Source organism: Oreochromis aureus, linkage group 11 (assembly GCF_013358895.1).
Source record: "Oreochromis aureus strain Israel breed Guangdong linkage group 11, ZZ_aureus, whole genome shotgun sequence".
In the NCBI taxonomy this organism is placed as follows: domain Eukaryota; kingdom Metazoa; phylum Chordata; class Actinopteri; order Cichliformes; family Cichlidae; genus Oreochromis; species Oreochromis aureus.
This window is the reverse complement of record NC_052952.1, coordinates 24,790,434-24,814,945: the sequence shown is the minus strand read 5'-3', so window position 1 is coordinate 24,814,945 and position 24,512 is coordinate 24,790,434. Positions and strand designations below refer to the sequence as shown.

Sequence of the window (24,512 nt, the reverse complement as noted above, 5' to 3'; positions counted from 1 at the left end):
AGTCAGTAGTCTTTAAATTATAATAAATTCTGACCATTAATAATTAGCATTAAAAAAATCCTTTGACATTGTAAGTTCCTTGTAATAGTGCTTCAAATAGAATAATACACACATACACAAAATCCTGCTTTAATGTGAGGGGATTTGCAGTCCTGCTTTTAAAATGGATATACTGATATCTAATTGTGATATTAGAAATACTTTAATACTACTGATGAATGTGTACATTATTTTAATAACAATATGAAAGGAATTAAAACAAAATTACTAAAAAAATATAATATATTACATAATTGTATGTAAAAATAATAATAATAATTATTATTATTTCTTAAAAAATTAGATAACAGTGGGTTTTTTTGAAAAATAAGGACAAGGAACTATACACCAGAGCTTTCAACTTTAAATGCTTACCGTAAAATCAATTCATTAAGAGGAGATGGTTAATTTTGCTTAGCATTAAGACTGGAAACAGTTAGCCTTGCTGCATCAGCTAATGTTAACAACTCTGGAAAGTCATTGCTTAAGAAAAAAAAATATTCTGTGAACTCATACAAATAAAAGTAACAAGACTAAGCTTAGCTCTATTTAGCTTACAATTATGAGTGGTATTGAGCTTCCCTTCATCCATCACTATTAAATTATTCTTTTAAAAAAAGAAAAAGAAAACAAAAACAGGCCAAACCTGTTGACTGATGCTGTTCCACATTTTGCCCAGGGCTCTCTGATTGCCCTTCTTCGTTTTCTTCATCAGGTTGTGAATCCTCTGATAGACTGATGCTGCCGATCAGCAGCCTTTTCAGGGACATGACTAACAGAAGAGACAGATTCATTGGTTTTATTAGGATAGGCAAGCTACTTTGAAAGAAAGTAAATCCAAAAAGATATATTCATGAACTATAAATGACTAAGTACAAGGAAGACCCCTATTCACCTTCATCTAATGCACTGTTAGCCACTTTCTCCTGATCGTTTTTGGTGTGGCCTATCAAGTCAAACCCTTTGTCAGACAGGAAATCAATCAGCCTGTGCCTGGGATCGGTTGACTTTTCATCTTTCAAGTTGTCCTTATCTTGATCTACAGACAGAAATAAGTCTTACATTTTGCTTGTGTCTTTTTGAGTGTGTAACAATGGTAAATTGGTAGGTGTTCAGTCACAAAGGTCTCACCGGTGCTGCTTTTCAAAGATCCATTCTCAATTGGGCTCATAGGGGCATTCAGACTAGAAGAAAGGGAAAAAAATGTAAAAACAAGGAAATGAGATTTTTTTTGGATAAATAAACTTTGGCAAGATATGATCTCTCACTTTTTCAACAGATAACACACACACACACACACACACACACACACACACACACACACACACTTACCTGATGGGACTGAAGGGAGGTCCTCCAACTACACCTCCAGGAGCCACCGTCAACTTCATCGGTGCGTTGCCGCTCTTCTTCAGGTCATCCACTGATTTCTTTATCACTTGAGTCCAACTAAAAATATGGAAATGCAGAAAAAATATTATTCTGCATTTTAAATTCAAAAGGAAACATGATTTATGAATACAATTTTCTTTGACATTCACCTTTTCATTTCTCCAACAGACTGAGCCACTAGTTCATAAATCTGAGCGCCGCTTTCCCAGGTAAATATCACGTAGAAAGCCTTTCGATCTGACAAAACAGGAGAAAACAGCAATTCAAAGACTGATCTTACAAATAACGTGACTTTCAAACTACTGTACTGCGGTGCGCTGCTAACCTGTGGCCACATCACGGAGGAAGACTGAGTTCAGCTTAATAATTGGGCTCAGCATCTGCTTGCCCTCCTGTGCTGCAATGTTACTCTTACTCTGGCATTTGAGAACCATCTTGTCATCCTGCTTCTGGAGAAGCACCAGTAAGTCCGCAAGCAACACACACTGCACATCTGAAGGACAGGGAACAGACAGAGTGGGACCTTCTTGCTGCGAGGCAACAGGCCAGCCCTTATCCCCACCATGCTGCCTATTTTATTCTAATTAACTTTCCATATTTCAGTAATTGAACTAAAATGATATTAAAGGGGAGTTAAATAAATCACTATGATGTCAGTTAGCTTGTTTTTTTGTTGTTGCTGATTTTGATGTTCATAAAAGAGAAGTGAAATACATAAAATCTGTATGATGTTCCATAAAATCTTTTTTTTCCCTCTTTTTGAAAATCTCTTAATTTAAGTGTGAGAAGTATTAAATAAATGATAGACAAGTGTCTCTAAAGCATAGTGGTTTGAACATTTGCCTAAGAACCACAAAGAGACAAATCCATTGGAACTAAATTCAGGGAGGGGACATGTGGAGCTCACCACAATGTTAAGGCATTTATTGAAAATAACAATGTTCAAAAATGACTTTGCAATATATTGAAATGTTTGACCTTGTTGCTGTAAAAGAAAGGCCTGTAATATAGCACATATTTACCAACAGCCTTTTCTTTGGTGACTTTCCAAATCAGCGGTCCTTCATAAAGCATCTTCTTCTGAGTCAAGTCAATGTTCTAGTACAGACAGAAGGAGAATAATTTGAATATGTTCCAGCAAAATCTTGGGGAAAAAAAGATCATTGTGACACTGAAACCTACCTTATATTCACTATAAAGCTCATTACTGGGTTTCAGTCCTGATGTGTCTAATTTACGCTGGTATTCCCTCAGAGTCTGGGAGCAGAGAGAATGATTAGGAGTCAGACTGTGGTCTGTCTGATAGCATAGCACAGAAAAAGATGTAGTCTAACAAGCAGTGAGCTACAGAAGTCTCAAAATTCATTTACAGAAATCCAATTGGTGCCAAGTTACCACACAACTGTTGGCTGAGTGGTGAATTGAGCATTTCTTACCAACAGGTTTTCCATCACTTTGACTTCCTCGTTGACGTGGTTGAGGATCTTTCTGCAACACTCTGCACTCTTCTCAATCGCTGCCTTCTCTGTTAGGTCCTCTGCAGTGAGAGAGAAACACAGTGATGAGGAAAATACGTCTTTAACAGCAAAGCCCAGACAAAAGCCATAAATCAAGAGTGTAACAAAACACTCTCTAGGAAAAAAAAACAACCCAAAACTTTCCACTGGTCCCACTGGTGGTACCAACTTTCTGGTCACCGTGTCAAAGTACTCAGGAGGGGCTCAGTGTTATGGGTCATGCATCAACCCCTGCAGAGGGGTATACTTTGAAGCAAGAGATGACAGCTATCACAACTATCGCAATTAGCAACTTTCTTTGTTAACTCAGGCTTTCTTTCTTAGCTTTTGGGGGTACTCTGCCACTTGACTTACACACAAAATGGACCAAGCCTATTACAGGGAAGAAGACAAGTTGTTTTAATGGAGCTGAAAAATATAAAAGATTTACAGCAACAGAACTCTGCTGATACTTCAAACGAAGGAAGAGAGGAATCCTGCTGAAACCTCTTTAGGCTCTAAATTCTCAATTCTCGCCGCTTAAAGAACATCGCAGTTCTATGTATTTTCAATTCTCTGTGGCACTGATTCAACAAGTTGCTGTAAATACTCTGTGTTGTGCATTCAGAGATGCGCTTTTGCATATCTTGATTGTAAAATGGTTATTTTGGCTACTTTTACTTTTCCATCAGCTTGAAGCAGTTTGGCCATTCTCCAATAACCTCTGGCATCAATGAGGCATTTTTGCCCAGAGAACAACCACTCACTGCATATTTCTCTCTTTTTTGGACCATTCTGTAAACCCGAGAGATGGCTGGACGGGAAAATCCCAGTAGATCAGCAGTTTCTGAAATGCTCAGACAAGCTTATATGGCACCAACAATCATGCCAGGTTCAAAGTCACTTAAACCACGTTCCTTCACCATTCTGTTCCTTGGCTTGTTATGTATATAACAAATAGAGCAACATATAAAGCAAGTGAGAGAGAGAGAGAGAGATTCTCAGCAGGAGGAGCATGTTCATGTATGACACCACAAACATCTAACACAATCACTGGTGATGGTGGTACTTCTGATTACATTTTCAAACCCAGATATACAGCATTATATAGTTACTCTATACTTATAGAGTAACATGATGATACACAGTGTTATGAAAATGTATTTGGCTATCTTACATACCAGGAAAGAATAAATGTAAAAAGCAAGAATGCAAAAAGTTTTACAACATCGATGTAAATATACTGACACATGAAAGTGAGCCACAAAAAGGCCAGGGACAGATACAGACACACACCTGTGTTCTTTGCAATATTCTCCAGCAGCAATGGGTACTTGGTCAGCCTCTGCATCTCTATGGGAATGATGTCCTTGAGCTGCAGCCTGCGGCACTGGGGCTTACTCTCTGCCTCCTGAGATCAACACACACACACAGAGTCAGAATGCGAACACTTTTGTGACATTTTGCACTACTTTGCATCTGCATGTGCATCCATGTATGTCTCTGTTCAATCTCGGGGGGGAGGGTACGTTAGTGTGTATGTGGTACCTGTATGAAAATGTTGAAACGTGGATCTTTCTTCTGCCTGGTCTTGATCTGGTCCAGGGCCCATGACTGGTGGCTGCAGAACCGGGCTGTCAGTTTCTGGAACCACTCCCCCTCTGTACCACCAAACTGAAACACACGTGCACACACAAACATTACAGTTAAAGATTGTATTGTGGCTAGTGGTAAAAAAATAAATAAAAAAATAAATAGATAATAATAATACTAAAGTGTGTCAAACTCAAGAAGTGCAGAAAAGGCTAAGAGTATAATAATATAATGGTGTTGCTAATGCAGTCAATTTTTGTACTATTATAAAGCCCATTTATTAAAACACCCAAATCCTTTGTTTCATTTTTACAGTAAGAATGTTTAAAATGAACTTGTTGGCACATACTGGCTTTGTACAATACGTACAGAAAGAAAAGAGAAATATTGTATGATGAAATGAAGTGAAAGACTATGACGACTCACTCTGTTGAGCACTGTGGTGCTGATGGATTTAACTATGAAGTTGTTTTCCAAACGCTGTTTCTTAAGGCTCTCGTAGAAGTTACCTGAAATTGAAAGTTAGAAAAAGACCACTGATTTATAAGTAGATACTGAGCATATTCTCTTTCCTAAAAATGTGCTGGCAATTTAGGCAGCACTATGCATTTGTCTTGTATCTACACTTGGTACTATTGGCCAGAACAAAAATAGCGTCATGCTTTTTTTAACGACAGTGCACTCAATTACAGGTTGTATGTGCAGTTAGTGATTTCACTAATGAGTAAGGAAGAGTGATATTTGCATAATGGCATACTCATTGAAGGAAGGGTGCTATATTCAGCTGTCTGGCTGTGTTTACAAATGCTTCTTTGCAGCAGCACTTACTGTGCATTTCAGTGATCTCATCGAGGTTGGGGAAGACGGCAGCCAGCTCGGTTGATGTGAGAAGCTCTTCTCTCTCCAACGGTCTAACAAAGATCACCTGAAGGACACTCAGCATTCGCACATGTGCGTGCTCTGTCGTAAACAACTCTGAGAGGAAAGACAGTAGTAAAAGTATGAGTGATTACTAGGAAATTTAAATATAGCCTATACTGTAAACTCCTCTATCATCTTATCAACTGTTCGTCTCTCTCTCTCCTTTTTACCATTGATGACTTCCTGCATCTTGACCTCCTTCTTGGTCAGTTTGGACAGAGCCTCGGGAGAAGCCAGCTCTCTCCAGTTGGGTGGATCAGACTCAAACTCCTGCAGCCGCGGATCCAGCTCCTCCACCTGTGGGCAAGGGCTGGTGGGGGAGTGGCCAGGCTCTGGAGCTAAACTTAGTCCTTCCGGGCTGAGGAATGAATGGGGGGGCGAGAGGGTTTTACTTTAGAACAAGAACTACAACTTACACGAAATGCGACCAGTCAGTTATCAAATTATGTGACTCTCTTCCTGGCAGCACAGCTGGAGGCTGTTGGCTGTGGAACAAAAGTAGTTGTGAACAGCTGGCCTTTCTACATGTACATCAGGGACATGTTAACATTAGCTAATGTAAGTATACTACAAAAGTGTGTAAAATATCTATCAGAGGAGCCATTTACTGATGTCATTATTCTTGTAATTTAGCCACATGTGTATTAGAAATAGCAGGTAGTAAATGTTTACTGAGAATAATACAATTTCAGTAGCTTGTGATAATTCGCCAACAGGCAATGGCTCAGCTAAAACCGAACAGATTTTTTGGCTTTAATGTCATTCAAGAATAATTGATATTAAATCTGAACTTTAAAAAAAACATCATTTTTTATTACTGTATAAAAACCTAATAAAAGAAGAAACAGCAAAATTCTTTACGTTTGGAAAACAGCAAGTAAGTTAAGCTTTAATAAAGGGCACTTAATGTTTAGCAAATGGTCAATATTGACCGACCTTGTTCCCCTAAAGAGCCTCGTTATCATTGTAAATGAGAGTGCTGTTTAAATGCTTCACTCCCGATGCTCACAGCACAGGTCAGCTATTAGAAAGCAACCTATCTGTCAGGCAACTGTGAGACAGTAACAGTGCCAGAGTGATCAATTTTACAGGAGAAAACAGAAATGTGCCTTTTAAAATACTTTCTACTCATTCACACAATTAGCACTCTTTTCTATGAATATTTAACAGATATGCCTCCTAAGTGATCTTCACAGTGGTGAGCCAGGTGGCTTCAAAATGATTTATTATTTTTACAGTGCTTCCTGATTATTTCAGGACTGCTGCACTGATCCTACTTCAACTTGACATCCTGTCTGTCCCTGCTGTGCACCTCACGAGGAAGAGAGGCATTAAGAGAAGGTTTGCCCATCTTACGGATGGAGGTGTTGGGGGGTGAGCGGGGCAGGTGTTGTTGTCGTGGCAGAGGGTGGCTGCAGGTCCACATCGCTACGGGAGCGAGACTGTTTGGCCCGAGAAGAGCCACGCCGTCGAGATGACTGTCGGTCCACACGGGCACTTTCACTGCGTGCCACTTTCCTACTGAAGGGGTTGAAGTTGGGAAAGGATGTGGGAGGAAGGAGTCAGTTTGAGACAGAATAAAGAGAAATGACAGGTGGAAACAAAAGAAAGCAACAGGAAGAAAAGAGGAAAATGTGTGGATTTTAAGAGGAAAAGGGAGGCCAGAGAATAAAAAGAAAAAACAGAAAACATGGTAGAAGGAAAAGACAGCAGATGTACCAGTCATATGAGGATAGGTAATTAGGATGATAAAGAGGATGAGTTAAATCAATAGAGAATTTACACAAAAATATAAATCACATCAGCAAAAGGTAGAGAAAAAGAAAATGGATAACAAGCAAATATGCATGATATGACATGCATATGCTTAGATAGTAAAAGTATATTTCATACACGGCATTAAACTGCCAATCTACAAAAGGTATGTTAAACTAGCCAGGCATTGCTTGTACTTTGTGGACTATACTGTACAAGTTTTCAGTTTTGCAACTTTAAGATATCTCAGCAGTTCTCCAGTTTCACACAACGTGCATAACAACTAAAAAAAATCCAGCTAATCTCAACAGTCAGCTAATTCTTTCACAAGCAGGTTAAAAATGTTTCACCATGTTTATGTTACGTATCTGCAAAGCACTGTGAAGCTCAATGTGAGCATGTGCATGTGAGTGTTGTGTTCTGTGTTTGTGTGATATGCGATCAGTATAAGGCCTGAAGCATGTCCATGACTCTGTCAAGGCGCTGACACCCACCTTGTCTTCCGTCTGCAAAAACACGGGACACCACATTGTTACACACTCGCCTTTACACAACTATTGTAAGCCACAGTAACAACCATAACATACAAAAAGCACATCCCACCATAATATCCTAAACTCATTTTAAAACCTCTGTCAGAATAGCATGCCAAAAACGATGCCAAAGCCCCTGGCACAACATTTAACACCACATACTGTGGAGACAAGCAGGACAAAGGACGGGCCCTGACCATGGCAACAGACGGAGACACCTTGAAAAGCACACAAAATAAAAAGCTCTAATGAACTAAAAACACTAAACTAAATGTACTGTCTATGTTTGACTATAAATGCAATTACACAGTGTAAAGTTTTGACTCAAGCCTGGCAGTAGAACAAATTGCTAATATTCAAATTCTTATAAAGCTTTTACTTTGGCTTAACATGGCTAATGGCTGTGACTTAGAAGGAGTCACTATTGATGCAATGGCACTATTATGATCACAAATATGTAAGTATGGATAAATATGCCTTTTTATTGCCAACATGTACCTCAATCCTCCCAAAAAAGAAAAAAAAAAAAAAGATAGAATTGCACAGCTGATGTCTATATGCGACAAAACCTGCAATAAAGCTCTGCTGTAAACATCAACAAGAGATGCAAAGGACACAGACAAAAATAAACACAGAAGATATTTGAAAGAGCACACGTGCCATTATGGAAAAGAAAAAGGAGAGAGGGAATGAGGGAAGGAAAGGCAGAGTGCTGGAAGTAGAAGGCTGGATTTGGGTTCACCTGATCGGGGTCCATCTCAAGACTGAAGACTCTGTTAGCTAGCGAGCAATGGGCAGCATGACAAAAGCTAGCACACAGCAGGGACAGACTGCTGGGGGAGTTTTACCACGCTCGCCCCAGCCTCAGCAATTCAAACATTTCGTTCCCCCACTTTACCCTGGTCATTCGTATCCCATAAAGTCTAATTATAATCTGATTACATCTCTAAGTCTGTGAAATGCCTATAATACACTGCAGATATTACCTCACTCCCTAGACAATAGTCGTTATTACTATCTCCATCCTTCTCACCTTTCTTTCTCCAAAGGCTCCTCAGGGGGGATGTCACTGGGTGAGATGGGTGAGATGGGCTCGATCGGCCCACCTGCAACCCCAGAGGGCAAGTCATCTTGCAGAGTTGGAAGCTCTAAACGATTGCTTGGGACAGCTAGAAGAATTGAAAATTAAATTAAGCATTTTCCTGTTAAATAAAATTGACTTGAGCAAACAAAATAATGTAAATCTTTTTGCAAGAACACATCAAATCACTCTGAAGACTGATATAATATAATAGTTATAGAAATTTTATGTGCCCATAAAATGTCCATGTGTTATATTTTGTGTACATTAGTATTGTCGGGGTGTGACTTTTAGGAGAATGAGAGTTTAGCCCAAATCGCAACATGTTTTCATTTTAGAAAAGAGTTTTAAGCGGAAAACTATTTCTGGCCAGATGAATGTTTCACCATCATTTCAAATAATCTCCTGAAAAAGCATGTCATGACACTTATGTCTCATAGGCATGTAGGTAGCAGCAGTCCGATAAAATACTAAAAGGTCAGAAATGACAAGCAAAATTTGGCCTATCCACACTAAAATGTGGCCCTTGAGCCCATTATGGGTCTTAAAACAGAGCAATGTGGGCATCAAGTGTAAATGCAGCAAAGTTTATCGTTATAAAGTCAAAACCTATTAATTAGCACAGACTCACAGGGACACCAAAATAACTGTAGCATGTCTTGTTCATCAGTATCAATGAGCAACCTTACCATCACTGTGTGACTCTACGGTAGTCGTGCTGGTGGGGTGGTTGCTTGAGGAATCAACATCTACCGCAGGTTGCACAGGAGGGTTTAGGCTGGGCTTCTTGTTCAACGATATAGTGGGAACTCCAGGGTCATTCGGGGTGGTTTTAACGCCATGGCTTCTGCGATCAACTGACCCTCTATCCCTGTCTGCTTGAGAGGATGAAGGAAAAAAAAACCAAAAAAAAAAAAAACCATGACCACAAAGAACCTCATTCACTTAACAACAAACAAACAAACAAACAAACAAACAAACAAACAAACAAAAAACAGCACACAGCAGATTTTGTAAGTCAGACAGACAGGACTCCTGCAGCTAACAAAAGGACTGGTTTGACACAAAAGTATATCAACAATGTTTTAATTTAGATTAATGCAAGTCTCTGCAAGACACAAAACAAATGGGCAATCCTGAGTTAAAGTGTGAAGTCTTCAGCTACTAGATTTGGATGGGTATGGGTTAGGGGGCCACACAAGTGATTTTAGCCAACCAGTTCTAAGAGTTGAGGAACACCCATTTAGCTTAGGAAATAGTTATGAAAATTACGACATTTTCAGTGTTTAAAGTGCTAGTATAATATTTGTAAAGAACCACTCCAATGCACAACATCAATTAAACAATGCTCCACCCACATGCTTTCCTGGACTGATTCAGGACATGCACACATGCTTGCGGGTTAATTAGTACCATTCTCATTCTACAAGTTAAAAAGCAGAAGGGGAGGATTCTGAACAGTGACTACCTTCATCCACTTTAATTTTGGACTCAACTGTAACTGGAAAGAAGGGTAGGACAAAATATTTTCATATCCACATTATTCATCAACATCACTTAGCAAATTTGAAAAGTCAGTATAATATATAGTTTAGTATATTAATTATAACACAGGAAAAATCAAAAATTGGTACACACCGATCCAGTTTTGTAAACCAGGAAACACTCTTGAGCTTTTGGGCTTTGGGATGTCATCCTTATTCTTGGGCTGCAATATCACCAGGTAGGAAATTAAAAAATAAGGTGAAATTAAAATCAGATCAAAAGGCTGAAAAAATACAAATTCAACTACAAAATGGTTTAAGAAGAACACTGCAGGTCAATAATTGCCCTGCAGTCTTCTGATTGTTGATGCATTTATTTAGCTTTCTAATAGGATACCGATGTTGTCAGTTTATCTTACCTTAGTCTTTCTAGTGAAGAAACCTACTTTGGACTTCTTACTGTCAGCTGCTCTGTTTTTAACCCCGAGGTGTTTCATGTACAAAACCACAGCATTAAAGATGGTTTGGCTAGTGGAGAAACAAGAAACTTGTGTTAATAATAATATATAGTCTTTACACAAATGAACTTGCTTAAATGCCCAGAATATATATCTATATATATATTATTATATTTAAAGTCCCTGCAGACGCATACGTCCTCACATTAATGGCAGCAAAAATACCAGTGTGCTTATTCTACCTCCAAGTAATACAGTTGAGACACTTAGTTTAAAAAAAAAAAAAAAAAAAAAGATGAACTGCATGAAAGACTAGAAGGAAAGAGGGAATTGGAGAGTTACAGATGTCCAGAGGAGGAGCATGAGAGGAGGAGCTCAGAAGAGAGGAAGGAAAAAAAAGACACACAAAGAGCTGAGGAGATATTAAAGGAGCTAGGAAAGGGAGGAGACACTGGGGATGTGCATAGAACAAAAGTGCATCACATTACCAGACACTGCACAGTTTCTCAGAGTCTGCCGCCTGAGTACAAGGCGTACAATAAAGAATTTGAACTGAAGAGGACTAGGAGTCCTCAGAGAGTAGCCTATAGACACTAAGGCAAGCACGACAAGGTTAGTCAAATATATGCACTAAGAGAATATATTGTCTAATAAGGACATTAAAAGAAAAATTAAATGCAAATAGAATAAAAACGAGTGCAGTGACAATACAGAAAAAAGATATATTTTTGGACTGGATTTTCTAGCATACTTCTACAGCAACATACATTTTGAAACAGTATGACAAATTTTTGGCCGGACCACACCCAGGCTTGCAGAGGTCAAAGCTGCTACACAAAGAAGAAAAAATATACATAAACACAACAACACCACTGACTCACCATTTATCCTCATCAAAGGCACCTGTTGATCTGAAAGAAAAGAGACAAGTGTCAGCAATGTCACTATTGTAGACAGAAAAAAACAAAACAAAGAAACAAACAACAAAAAAAGTAATTCTGATGCTGCATCTAACTCACCTCTTCCTTTTAGGTAACATTTTTTCTTTCTCTTGCTCGACTAATTATGAACTCTGTTTTAGGCCTGTGGAATCTGAAGTGATTAAGCTTTTCTTGATACAACTCGAAACTGATCGTTATGCTGTTGGGGTCAGAGCTGCAGCTACTGATCATATTCTAAGAATCCACCAAAAAAGGAAAGAAAAACTAAAACAAAAAAAAGATTAAAAGTGCAAAAGATGCATCAAAAGCTACTCTTCTGCCTGCACTTTAAAATTTTAAACTCAACCTGCACACTTGGCGATTTGCAAATGAAAAACCAAACTGCTGTCCTCAGTGTCAAAAATTCTCTGCGCTGGTTTGTCTCTTCAGTCAGCCGCCTGCAAAGCAAAGTCAGAAGTGCTCCAGCGCAGCGGAAATGTCTATTTAACCATGTTTTTGTCTGATGCAACATGCAGGCAAGACTGTGGAAATTGGATACTGATGTTTTGAGATGAACATAAAGGATGGGAGGGGTTTCCCCGGGATTTCCTTGCATAATCCAATCACATCGACTGGTTGCCTTGTTCGCTTCACCAAAGAGACCAATAAGAAACAGATGGGATGAGGTTACTGTGTTGTGGTCAAGAATGGAGGGAGGTGTGTGCGCGTGAGTGCAGAGGGGTGACTGAGTGCGGGAATGCTGGGGAGGAATAGCGAGCAGGACTGAATGGAGTGAGGCTGAATGAATCGTTTGTGCACTGGAGATAGAGATCCAACTGTGTGATAGTAATTGAGTGAGTCAAAACTGAATTATCACGTCTTTGATAGAGACTCCTTTGCAGGCTTTTTGTGTCTCCTCCACTCTCATCGTGGTTATATTCACAAGATGAGTGCTGCTTGTGCACAGTGCACCTCTTTTCATTTCTGCTGTTCTTTTTTTTTCTGTCTTTGACAAGATGAAGTTAGACAGTCTTCTGCCCCTTTCCCTGGCCTCCTCTCCCTCTCTGTCTGACTCATTTCTTGTAGAGGATAACACATTGTAGTTTGCCACGGGGTCAAGGATAGATTAACTTTCCCCTAGATCTCTTACTTTCTTTCTTTAACTGTGTTCAGGGCAGGAGCTATCCAGCATCGATAACCCTCTGGCCCTTTCTTTCCCTTTGTCTCTTCTGCTGTCTTACCCCCTCCACCTCCCACTACCAGCCCTCCTTCAGTTGGCAAAATGCCAGGGGAGAGCCTTCCTGCCAGCGTGGCACTACTGACTCCATTTTTCTTCTCCGCTTCCTCATGTCTTTCTGGCTCTGTTTTGTTGTGTTTCAATCACAGGTCCCTTGTCAGCTTAATTTCATCAATTACCTGCTTTATACGCTCTGTTTGGAAATGGATTTGTGCACGACTAATGCTAACGCTTTCCTTTATAGTTTTAAAGGAAGTTTAGAAGCAAGATAAGGGAAGATTAATCCAAAACTACCAGCTTTAGCCAACAGATCAGTCATCTTCATGTGCACAGCAGAAAGTAATGGCAGAGAAAATAGCTCCCAAGAACATCGAACAAAAAATTATTGTAATATGTAAATTGGTTACCCATTCTTAGTACTCATTGGCATTTTAAGCACACCCAGCAGAATCTCTATGCAGAAAATGACTTGAACTTCACTTTGTGGAGGCTGGATACCTGAAATATTTGTTGAAAAGTGGAGTAAAACTCACTGTGTCTCCGACATCTTCTCTAGGAGGTTCTCAGCAACAGACTTCTCCTTCATCTCCATTGGGACACGGTCGGTGGGATAGTGGCTGTCCACGTCATTTAGCTCAGCCTCACAGAGGGTCATACCCATCATCCTCTTTTGCCTAGGCAAGACAGAGCAAGAGAGGGGAATCAAGTTTAGCAGAAACATCTCAAACTTTTAATACTAAAAGGATACAATGAAGACAGTGTTGTGCAAAAGTAACAGAAAAGCACAGTCAGCTTTTGATCCACCATGTAATACAGCAGGGGTCCCCAATCTCAGTCCACGAGGGCCGGTGTCCCTGCAGGTTTTAGATCTCACCCTGGGTCAACACACCTGAATCACATGATTAGCTCATTACCAGGCCTCTGGAGAACTTCAAGACATGTTGAGAAGGTAATTTATCCATTTAAATCAGCTGTGATGGATCAAGGACACATCTAAAACCTGCAGGGACACCGGCCCTCGTGGACTGAGATTGGGGACCCCTGTAATACAGACTGGTAAGTGTATGGGTAGCAGTAGCATCATTTGTCAGCATCACAGTGATCCCAAACACACTGCTAAAGCAGTAACAGCACACCCAGATAGAAAAACGTACAATAGAACCAGTCATGGACTGGTCTCTCCAGAGGCCAGACCTCAACAACACTGAAGCAGTGCGAGTTCATCTTGGTGAAAAAGTAAACAAAAGGCAGATAGCATCCAAAGAAGAGCTTTGAACCAATCCTGAAGAGTACTTAAAGAAATGACAAGAAAGTCGCCTAAAGAGGTTTAGGCAGTGTTGAAGGATAAATGTGGTCATACCAAATTGTTCAAACTGTTTTTTTACCTTGTATACTGTATTTCAATTTAAGCTTGAACATTTTCCCAGCAGTGTATAAAAAATGATGGGTGGTTCAAGACTTTTGTGGTTCAAGACTTTTGCAAAGTACATTATGTTTTTCTAATTCATTAAAAGGTACACATAAATCTAGGACTGAGAAATGGGCAAAAAATTGGGCATTATCAGCAACAGCTGACTATCAACCTTTTAAATTATAGAAACACCTACTAATTTTTTCTCCATGACCTTCAACCTTCCTTTGTCATCTTACTCTCAAATGTCAGATCAGTGTGCTTCATATGGATTTTGGTAAAGCGTGGCCTGCATATTTCTGTTTACCTAAGCACAGGTGTCATTAACAGGTAATGTGAATACAAGACAACCTTTTGTAGTGTTTACACATAAAGATTTCATATTGAAATCTTTTCAGATAACTTTAGTGACTAATGTGTATTAGTCACTGTTGCAATTCTAATTGGAGGAGGGCTAGATTTTATAAATTACATACCTACAATCATGATATGCACGGTAATGTTAAGTTCACATAACCGTTGAATGTTGTCAAATACTAACATTCATAAAAAGCTTTAGACCTAGAAGTTGAATCCAATTAATTACTTTGAAAAACTGTTTGACATTACTTGAGTAATGCCGAATTGTAGTTATTGGGTTAACCATGCAAAAGAACTGAGATGGTAATTTAAAGCAGCTCAGTGTCCAGATAGGTGTTATTACACCCTTTAACTCTGATTTCCAACAACAAACAATAGAAGTTTTGGAGATCAAAATTTGAAAATGATTTTTCAGCTTGTTTTGAAGTAACTCACTGAAAATGTATCAAAGACAATAATAAGACAGATCATCAAACGGAAGCTTTGTTTTTTTAGTGAGGAGAAACACCAACAACACCAACCTTTAGATTAATAAACAGTGTAATTATTATTGTAGTAATTTTTTAAAAATTAATTAACCAAAGTTTCAAGAATGTCCCTGATCACATATCAGCCATTAATCCCAACCCTGGATGTTCTAATCATGTTGTGAGATGCCTGTTGTGCATTTAAAAACTTACCAATTTAGTAAAGTATGTAAAGACGGAGTAGACTGAGTGGAAAGACTGAGTAGAGTTCTCACCTGAAATCCTCCAACTGTTTGGCCACTTCAGCAACTTGGACGCTCTGAATCTCCTGAGCTAAGCGCTTTTGGTTATCATCTGTGAGCACTTCTACACGGGATCGGTCTTAGGGAGAAGACAGAAAAGAGAAAGGAAAGAGTGAGTCAAAAACTAGAGAGAAACAAAACAACAATGTACTGACTTAGATCTATAAACATCACTGGAAAATAACTTACCCAACTCAGAGTTTACGTGAGATGGTACAGCCACTTTCAGAACCTGCAATGTGAAGCAAATGACAAAAACACACAGAGTGAAAAATAAAAAAATGAGATACGATTCAGACAACATTCAGACTAAGATGTGCTGACTGACAGTATGGATTCTCGGTTTGTTTTGTAAAGCACTGTGGTGCAGTAGCTACATGTCACCACAGGGTGGCATTTTAACACAGGAAATATAAAAATAAGAGAAAAAACAGATACTCCAAAGGGGGATGCTCTGTGTTCATGTCAGCTCTGTCATTGACATGAAAATAACCACATGGGCCAACTTTACGTCAATAGGTTAACAGAGATGGGGGTGAAAAAAGGAGGGACTGAGCGAAGATGATTCCTTCTACAGGGCTTTCCCACGATCCTGACAGGAAGCTGTGAGGCTATAAGGGCTGGCAGGGAGTTTGACTCAACTGATAGACATGTACAGTGCATGAGCTCTGAGGAGCAAATATAACAGACAGTAATGCGGGCCAGGTGTGCAAGACAGATACTGTACAGACAAAGCAAACAAAAACATTGGATTCCTCTCTTATATGTTCATCCTATTTATTGAGCTGAGCAGCTCAGTAAATTCATAATTTTAGAAAAATAAAACACAATATTGTACTGATAATACAAAGGCTACTTTTGTCTTACTAACCTTAAAGTTAAGAAGCTCAAAGATAAGTTTAAAGCTAAGAATTATGGGAATATCAATGATCTAAAAATACATAGACAGGGAGCCAACCCTACAGTCTGTTATTATGGGTACATTTCAAATCATGCAAGCAGAACTTTGATACTTTGATCATCCAGGCCATGAGCCAAAAGAACCTGAGGGAAGAAATCATTTTAGTGGCTATCAAATATTATTTTTTCTTACAGTGCAATTTTAACTCCATTTACAGCAAAAGGTAAATAAGTACAAATAAGATAAAGATTATAAAGACTATAAAATACTTTGTATTTCATTATCAGAGTGACTTCATTCCCTCTGTTCTGTGTTTTTTTTTGTTTTTTGCATGAAGTCTGCAATAAATTTAATGTTTCAAGCTTTACATCTTTATCTCTTTTTTGGCTGTGAAACATTTGGGCCAACTTTTGATAATCGAGGTGGCTTTAAAAAAGACAGAAATGTTGTGTAGTCTGCTACTTACTGCACCCTTGTCCAAGAAGGTTGTGTAAAAATCCCCAAACTGCTTTTTGGTCTCTTTGGCACTGAGGTTTTTGAAGAGTTCAGCATGGAGGTAACAGAGCTGACAATGGGGAAAAAGACAATTTTATTTAGTACTGAATAGCTCCAAAATCTTTTAAAATAACTACTTGTGCCAATTTATGACCACAGCTGTCACAATTTTATTTGACATGACCACTAAAGATCACAAACACACATCACATAAAGGCATGCCAGACATAAAAACCTAACTTCAGTTTGACTCAGTGTGCTTACATGTCTAACATAAAATGACTGAAATCAATTTAATAGTTGAATCCTAATGACAGTATCCCATAAAGTAGTTATTGTCCCCTCCAGAGATAATCATGCACATACCCCAACCTGCATTTGTGTAGTGGACGCACTATAACCCCAAGGCAAATTGAGCAAGCAACCACTGATGCAAAACACCGATACAATTTTTTCTTAAATGCTGCAGAATTACAAATATTTTGTAAACAGACTACACCACTCATGTTGTGACAAACATGAGGGAAAAGCAGGGGGGTGATGGAGGACATCGTGGGTATGAAAGGTGTAACAGTACCTGGGCGGGTCACGTTCTCTGCATGCAGAATAAAGGGAAAAGGACAGGCATGCCTTTTATCAGCACTGACACACACACTCAAACAAACCTTTTTCACTATTCCCGTGGGGGTTACTCGTCGGTATTATGCATTCCATGGTCCCCAATTTAACCCCAACCAACAACTAATTCTAACCTTTATCCTAAATCCAAATATTAACTCTGAAAAATAAAATTGGACTCATAGGTAAAACAGTCTTAATCCACACTGAGGTACAGTGGACATCAAAATAGCTGTTTCATGTGTTTCACACAAGCCAGACAGAAATTGATGACTATTATGATTTGGATTTCATAATTAGATCATATCTAAAAGGTGATATACTAACTCTACATTTAGAGTTACTCATCATTATTGTCACTAACTTTGTAAAAATATCTGTTGTCAGTAGCTGCTCTGTGGAAGCTTGTGTTATCTCAGTTTCGCATAGCTGGTTGGCTGTAGTGGACCTTGCATAATGTGAGTTCTCACCAGGGGAGCAGGGTCAAACTGCAGAATGACATGTTGCAGGAAAACCAGCAGGTGGGTCGGCCGATTCTTCAACTGCTCTATGTTGTCAAAGGTGTTGGAGTGGTCCTCCACGAGCTGAGACAGACAAAAATAAACAGGTGTAAAAGGAGATGGAATAACTTATCTGAGATATGATGATCAAGTAACATTCGGTCCTTCATGTGCCACTGTTTTCTGCACTCACCTCATTCAGATCGTTTTCAAAATCCTCATCCTCAGCCCCGATGATGCTCATGGCTGGGTTAGAGCACTGAGGTCCAGACACACCCTGCTATGGAGAAAGAGGCAGGGAGGGGAAGAAAACAAAACAATTAGCAAAAGTTATGTGCTATACTTTGAAGTGGTAGGCTATCTCTTTGACGTCCTGGGCTCCCACTGAGCAGAACCAGACATAAAGCCAGATTACAGTTTACACACAGTGAACTTTCCCAGTGTACTACAAGTTCAAGCAGAAAGATGGGGAAAAATGACACAGCTTCTAAACCAGCCTTCTGGAGAGAGATCGAGACAATCCTGATGGGCCATAATAGTTGTGGTCCTTGTATTAGAATCAGAGACCTGCTTTAAGTCGAATCCATTTCATACAACCCAAGAAAGACACAAAAATTCAATGCATTGTTTATTTTTCACTAATAATAAGTGCTATTAAATAAAAATGTATAAATGTTTTTTAAAGAAGATCTGTTCATTTTACATTTAATGCTTGTTAAATGAAAAGCTGGGGTATGCTTACCAATGTCCTTACTACTTCTTTTAAAGGAACTATTGCTAACTGGTTTGAATTTGATTTAAAATTGTTATTTTAAAAATGACTAGAAGACAATGTTTTATGAGACTGTGTTATTAGAGCCACCATTGTAACACAAATTTTTAAAAAAAATAGTATATTAGACGAGATAGGCGTGGTTAGTGGTTAGTACTGCTGCGTTTCTCTAAGAAGTTCTGGGTTTAAACTTCCTGGTATGTGTGAAGTTTGTGTTTTAAAAAAAGTATACAAGTTTCATTAACTGGTGATTCCCAGAAAGTTGACTCTGTTCATCTGGAGGCACCGTGGGAGAATGTTTCATCACCGACTTCTTCAGTCTCAGCTCACCGCAGGGTTCTCCAACCTTATAAACAGTACAGTTGCATAACAATCAAAATAGAATGATGAACACAATCATCTTTCTGGGATTTACTTTCCCTGGATTATTGAGTATGGATCAAGATGTTAATAAGTGATTCTAAACTTGCTATAGGTATGACCATGAGAACAAAAACTTATCTCTAAAGTCCAGCACCAAAAAGTTTAGAAAATCCATTTCGAGGCGCCCCAGGTAACAATTTGATAGACAGCTAATCACATATAGTTGTATTTTTTGTAAGTAAGTTAGTAAGTTGACCATTACTATCTGTTTGCACAAATGTGGAGAGCAGCTACTTATAGCTATTCATCTGTGTGTCAGCCGGTTGGCTCATAATGACTGAGGAACGCTTTACATTTTGGTGAGGCTGTAACCTTTTTGAACTTGAGTTTACAATGAGTACCTTTATAACCACACTCAACCTTTTGAGAATCAACGGGAATTGTTTTACGATTTTTACTCAATATGAAAACATAGTCCAGTTGGGCACTTGGGTTTCTTCCCTCCATGGACCAGTGCTGTTGTAACATGAACTGAATGTTGCCCTGCTGAAATAGGAAAGGCCTTTCCTGGAAAAGACATCATATGGATAGTGGCATATTCTGCTGCAAAATTTATACATTAGCACTGATGGGGCCTTTATAGATGAATAAGACAGCCATGCCTTGTTGCATCTCCCATGTAGTATCATTATGGATGGAGGCTTTTGAACCATCTACTGAGAAACTATATGGCCATCTACTCTTAAACCCAGGGTATGGGTTCAAGTCTTCCCACTTTTCTTAAGTGAACCTTTAATTTATTTAATAGGCAATTATGGACCCTGTGACAAACTGTGTTCACTGATGATAGGTTTAGGAAGAATTCTTGAGTCCACACAGTGATTTATACTGCTGTTTGCAATGCAGTGCTGGCTGATGACTTGAAGATAACAGCCTTTAAATATTGGTTTTCAACCTTGTTCCTTTTTTTAGAGAGATTTCCTTGGATTCTACTTCTTCCTTCAATTCTCCCTGGGGTATAACATGCATTGGAAAATACCACATTCTCTGAAGTGTGTTTAGATTTTGTCCCTTATTTTTCCAGACTTGTGTTGGGTTCAGTAAAAACACTCTGCAGAAAGTTCTCCTCTAGATGAGACACAAGCTCTTCAGGTCTAAAAATGCAGCTAAAGTAATTGGAAATTAAAGGTTTATTCTAATTTTTTGCTTTAGAAAATGATGAATGGGAAAAAGTACATCAATTTAGCCGCACCCTTTTACAGCCAAAACCATTTCCTCTTCCCCAAAACACACAAACAACACACAGCCCTTGTATTCAGTCCTCTGAAGGTTGCAGACCCAGAGCCGCCACCAGGGAACACCCAATTACATACACACAGTCACACAAACACACGTTAAAAAGCTGCAGTGTAGTGTTAGGTGAGAACACAAGGCACAGTGAGTACAGAGACAAAATGGTTAAAAACTGAGTCATCTTAAAAACAGAGGAGGGGAAAAAAGAAGAGAAAGTTGTGACCAAATGTTAGCAAGAAGCATATTTGAATATTTCATCAGGCACCTCTTTAGTATAAGGACTCATTTATTCTTTTCTATTTAATTTTGTTTAAATAGCATAGTATGCATTTAGTGTAGGAGGGACTAATGATACAGAGCTTCATATTCTATTCTAGCCCAGAGTCAAGAGTAAAGACAATCAGATTTTGATAAGAGTTGTGCTCTTTACAGCAAGTTTCCTATTATAATCTGTATACAGTGCAAACTATAAAAAGGTGTCAGCTATTTAGCTTTGCATCGCCATTTATACTGTGGTAATTGTACCTTTACCATTTTTTTAACCAGTGTAGACAAGAAGATACTGTTATAGCAATATTAAATTCTCTGGATTATTACATCAATATAGTTACATAACTTGTAATTTGTAAGATATTTGATAAACTTGCTGAATTAGTTTCTTCTTAAAAAAAAAAAAAAAAAAAAGATTCATGAAGTCCACAGAGTTTCTCAGTGACTTTTCATACTTTAAGTACACTTTTGTGCCATTGTAAACTTGCTCACATATGTGGTTTTGCATGCTGTCTGTTAAGTAGGAACAAATAACTCACTTAGTGGTTAGAGTTTATAAGGAAATGTGACTGTGCAGATGGCCATTATTTGATTTATGGCCTGATTTCAGTGTATGTGTTCAATAGAAGATAAGTGGGGTCAGAAAGACATGAAAGTCACCGTGAGCTCTGGTAAAGTGAGGGAGTGAAACAGTGGGTAAGATTGCAGACAGGCAGAAAGTGAAGCTGGGAGACAGGCAGAAAGTGAGAGAATGTGTTCATTCATGGCCATTTCCAGTGGGCTGCAGGTTGAGAAAGGCCAGTGTTGGAGCAACATGCGTAGGAGGGGTTAGCCAAACAGAGAGACACAGGCCTGCCAGGGCCATGAATGCACATCTGCAGGGACATACACAAACATGACACAGAGGGAAACATCTCCTCTTTTTCACACCCATAGACCCAACCGCCAACACCATACCAAAGTGAGACCATCAAAGATACCTTATCATGCCACTGAAGAAGCTCTGACACCATGACGACAATGACTAATGCTGGAAAAACATATCTACCCATTTACTGGTGGAAAGATAAAATGTTGTGAACATTTCTTAACACACACACTCAAGTTTTAACAATAGGTGCGTGAGAACAAAAACTGAACTGAGAAAGAAAATCCTGGGCAATCTTAGCCATTCCTATTGACTTCTGGTTACTTCTGTTTGGCAAAAAGTGCTCAGAACTCCTGAACAATTTTGGTCATTCTTATTGAGTTTAACCAAAAGTAACCAGAAATAATTAGCCTAATTTATTTAATCAGTAGTAATAACTATTATAAAGGCTATTATGGACAAGTTGCTACTGTATTATGTATATGTCTAGAGGGTCATACTATGAAGTAGGTTTTGGGCTTAAAAAGGTAACTCCATTACTAATACTGTGTTTTCAGTGCTATGAAGGTGGTCCACTTTTAAAACGGGGTAAATTGCTACGGTAACGTATGCTGCAGCGCTTACAGGTACAAAATAAATGTCTACTAACCAGTCAATTCACCAGAAAATTTCATCAGCAGTCCTGTAAGACCCATGGAGCCCAGTGTATAGATAGTAAGAGGTTCTAAAGTCTGTTTGAATTAGATTTTATGTTCATTCTTTACTTACTCTCTGACCATTAAACTGTCTTAAAGTGCACAAACTTTACTATACTGGCATAATAGCTATAGCAGTTGTTATATATAATAGTTTTCCCCCATTATTACTGACTAAATGTTTAAAGAATATAAACATTCATACAATGCTTTTAATACTGGTACTAGTCACAATGCTGTATTTGTAGATTCTGTGTTGCTTTCAGCCTGTATTACAGGTTAACCCTCTTAATTTTATAATATTTTAGTTTTTTTTCCTTTGTAAAATCAAAAATCTGTTGCCTCTTATGCTTATGCCATATGCTGCCAACATCACTTTCATCTGAACACCCTCATAAGTAGACTGCGAAACTCTGAACTTCTTTATAGAGCTAGTGACCACCTTCATGTGGACACTTACCTTTTATAGACACTTGATAGGGGCAAAAAGTTGACAGTAGTGACAATATTCTCAGCATTTCAGTCTCCTTATTACAGGACAGGTGAAATCTGATCCTTTGTTATTGTTATGTCTTGGTTGATTTCAGAGGAGCTGCAGTATAAGTTCACACTTTGGAAGACAAATTGGGGCAGGGGAAGCTAATTGCAGTAACTCAGAGGGAAGTAGGCAGGGTCAGGACTATGAAGGAACTCCTCTGAGCAGAATGAGCCAAATGGTGCATTCCAGCATATGGCACAATTCAGACAACAGATGGATACAGTCTGGGTCTTGAGCAATAACCAGACCCTCTGCCCATCACATACATTACAGGATAACTGGCATAAGCTCTAGGCTGCAAGCGTCTTTCTAGTCTGATACAGACGTTGCTAAGGGGAAAAAAAAGGAAGGGTGTGAGTTTTTGAACAGAGCGTCCCAGAAGCGCGGAGATCAGGTCTGGTGCTCCTGAGTCGGCAGCTGCCCACCACCCCTCCCTTCCATCACATTCCAGTACTAACTAAGTGTCAGGTGGCATCAATCTAATGATAGCCATCAAGCGTACGTGCCTTTGTGTGTGTATGTGTGTGCATTAGGACCTAGCACGTATATGGGAGGGGGCCATTCCTATGTTATTGTAGAGAGCTGCTGGTAAACTTGTGTGTTTGTGTGTGTGCTCTCTGACAGCTGGTCTTTACGAAGCATTCCTCTTCATCTCAGACCATGCAGAAGTCTAACACTTTAAATTGGAAAAAAAGATGGGAGAAAAAAAAGCAGCAACCAGCTTGCACAGTTTAACATTTTATATTTCCACCAGGTTACCAAGGTTTTGCTGCAGCATGATAACACTTGCATCAGCTCTCATGCAAACCACACATTCACTTGCAAAACATTAAAACAATTAGCTTTTTAGCGCAACTCCTTTGACCAAGAAGAGTGGAGTCTGCATCTTCAGCGGCCATACCGCTATTGGAGGGGCTTGGACCTGTCAATCAAACTCTTGCAATAACATGGCAGTGGCTGTCAGACCCCTGTGTTATAAATAAGTTTAAATGATGCACTGCAGAGGAGAAATGGGATGGCAACATTTTTAAAACCAAGAACTAAAAGGTTCATTATCCACAGAAAAAACACATTCAGCTTACTGAACCACAGGAGCAATCTCCACCGCAACATTATGTTAACATAATATTATGTAGACATTTTTTTTACAGAGATTAAGAGTTCACCTCAAACCATGCCACAGTTTGAAAAACTAGTGCCAGCAACAAGAGGTCCAATTTTTGGTCCACCGTCAAAACGCAAAAGCAAGGAGTTTACAAACTAGTTATGCTATTACAAAATCATCCTTATACATTTGATTTCATTTGAGCACAGTAGTTTTCTCTCCTTAGAAATTGAAAATGAAAACAGCTTATTGGAGTAAAACTTTAGCATGCTTCCTCCAACACAATGGAGGTCAAATGTGATGTAACAATTACCAAAAGACACTTTTTTTCTTGAGTTGAACTTTAAGATCCCTTCCCTTCTGTTCTTCTTTTGTTTTAGTTTTAAAAAATGGTGAACTATTGCAGTTAAAGATTTCATATTTATGCAACAAACCACACTGCTAGCCAGTCCCATCAGTGATGTCAAAGAGGAGTAACACATTTGAAGTTCTTAATCACAGAGATTAGAAAAAGTTTTTCACACCAGGTCAAGGGTTTGCTGATATTTTGAAAGTGGTTTAAAAGTCAAACTGAACCACCCAAGAGATTGTGAGAGGGAAAAAAGGAAGTGTGATCAAGTGGCTCTCAAGTTGGAATGAGTAAAT

At 38.9% G+C, this 24,512-nt stretch overlaps 1 protein-coding gene across 6 annotated transcripts in view; it reads right to left on the bottom strand.

The window, feature by feature from the left end:
* Window positions 1-24,512, bottom strand: part of arhgef1b (Rho guanine nucleotide exchange factor (GEF) 1b) — a 39,789-nt gene that overhangs the window by 4,438 nt on the left and 10,839 nt on the right. Inside the window, exons 2-29 of one of the 6 annotated variants that reach the window (XM_031726151.2) lie at window positions 18,157-18,243; window positions 17,934-18,047; window positions 16,817-16,915; window positions 15,639-15,681; window positions 15,423-15,528; window positions 13,443-13,583; window positions 11,634-11,663; window positions 10,714-10,822; window positions 10,449-10,518; window positions 10,279-10,311; window positions 9,500-9,688; window positions 8,763-8,898; window positions 7,691-7,702; window positions 6,798-6,962; window positions 5,612-5,799; window positions 5,349-5,495; window positions 4,947-5,029; window positions 4,476-4,601; window positions 4,224-4,338; window positions 2,868-2,968; window positions 2,614-2,688; window positions 2,454-2,529; window positions 1,757-1,924; window positions 1,581-1,668; window positions 1,372-1,488; window positions 1,171-1,223; window positions 935-1,078; window positions 686-811 (exon numbers count right to left, since the gene is read on the bottom strand). In XM_031726151.2, the coding sequence (XP_031582011.1) occupies window positions 686-811; window positions 935-1,078; window positions 1,171-1,223; window positions 1,372-1,488; window positions 1,581-1,668; window positions 1,757-1,924; window positions 2,454-2,529; window positions 2,614-2,688; window positions 2,868-2,968; window positions 4,224-4,338; window positions 4,476-4,601; window positions 4,947-5,029; window positions 5,349-5,495; window positions 5,612-5,799; window positions 6,798-6,962; window positions 7,691-7,702; window positions 8,763-8,898; window positions 9,500-9,688; window positions 10,279-10,311; window positions 10,449-10,518; window positions 10,714-10,822; window positions 11,634-11,663; window positions 13,443-13,583; window positions 15,423-15,528; window positions 15,639-15,681; window positions 16,817-16,915; window positions 17,934-18,047; window positions 18,157-18,207 (2,905 nt within the window). In that variant the 5' untranslated portion in view covers window positions 18,208-18,243. Of the gene's footprint in view, window positions 1-685; window positions 812-934; window positions 1,079-1,170; window positions 1,224-1,371; window positions 1,489-1,580; window positions 1,669-1,756; window positions 1,925-2,453; window positions 2,530-2,613; window positions 2,689-2,867; window positions 2,969-4,223; window positions 4,339-4,475; window positions 4,602-4,946; window positions 5,030-5,348; window positions 5,496-5,611; window positions 5,800-6,797; window positions 6,963-7,690; window positions 7,703-8,762; window positions 8,899-9,499; window positions 9,689-10,278; window positions 10,312-10,448; window positions 10,519-10,713; window positions 10,823-11,633; window positions 11,664-11,771; window positions 12,222-13,442; window positions 13,584-15,422; window positions 15,529-15,638; window positions 15,682-16,816; window positions 16,916-17,933; window positions 18,048-18,156; window positions 18,244-24,512 lie in introns of those variants that run through there. The other 5 variants (XM_031726153.2, XM_031726152.2, XM_031726155.2 and 2 more) reach the window with 5 other exon arrangements.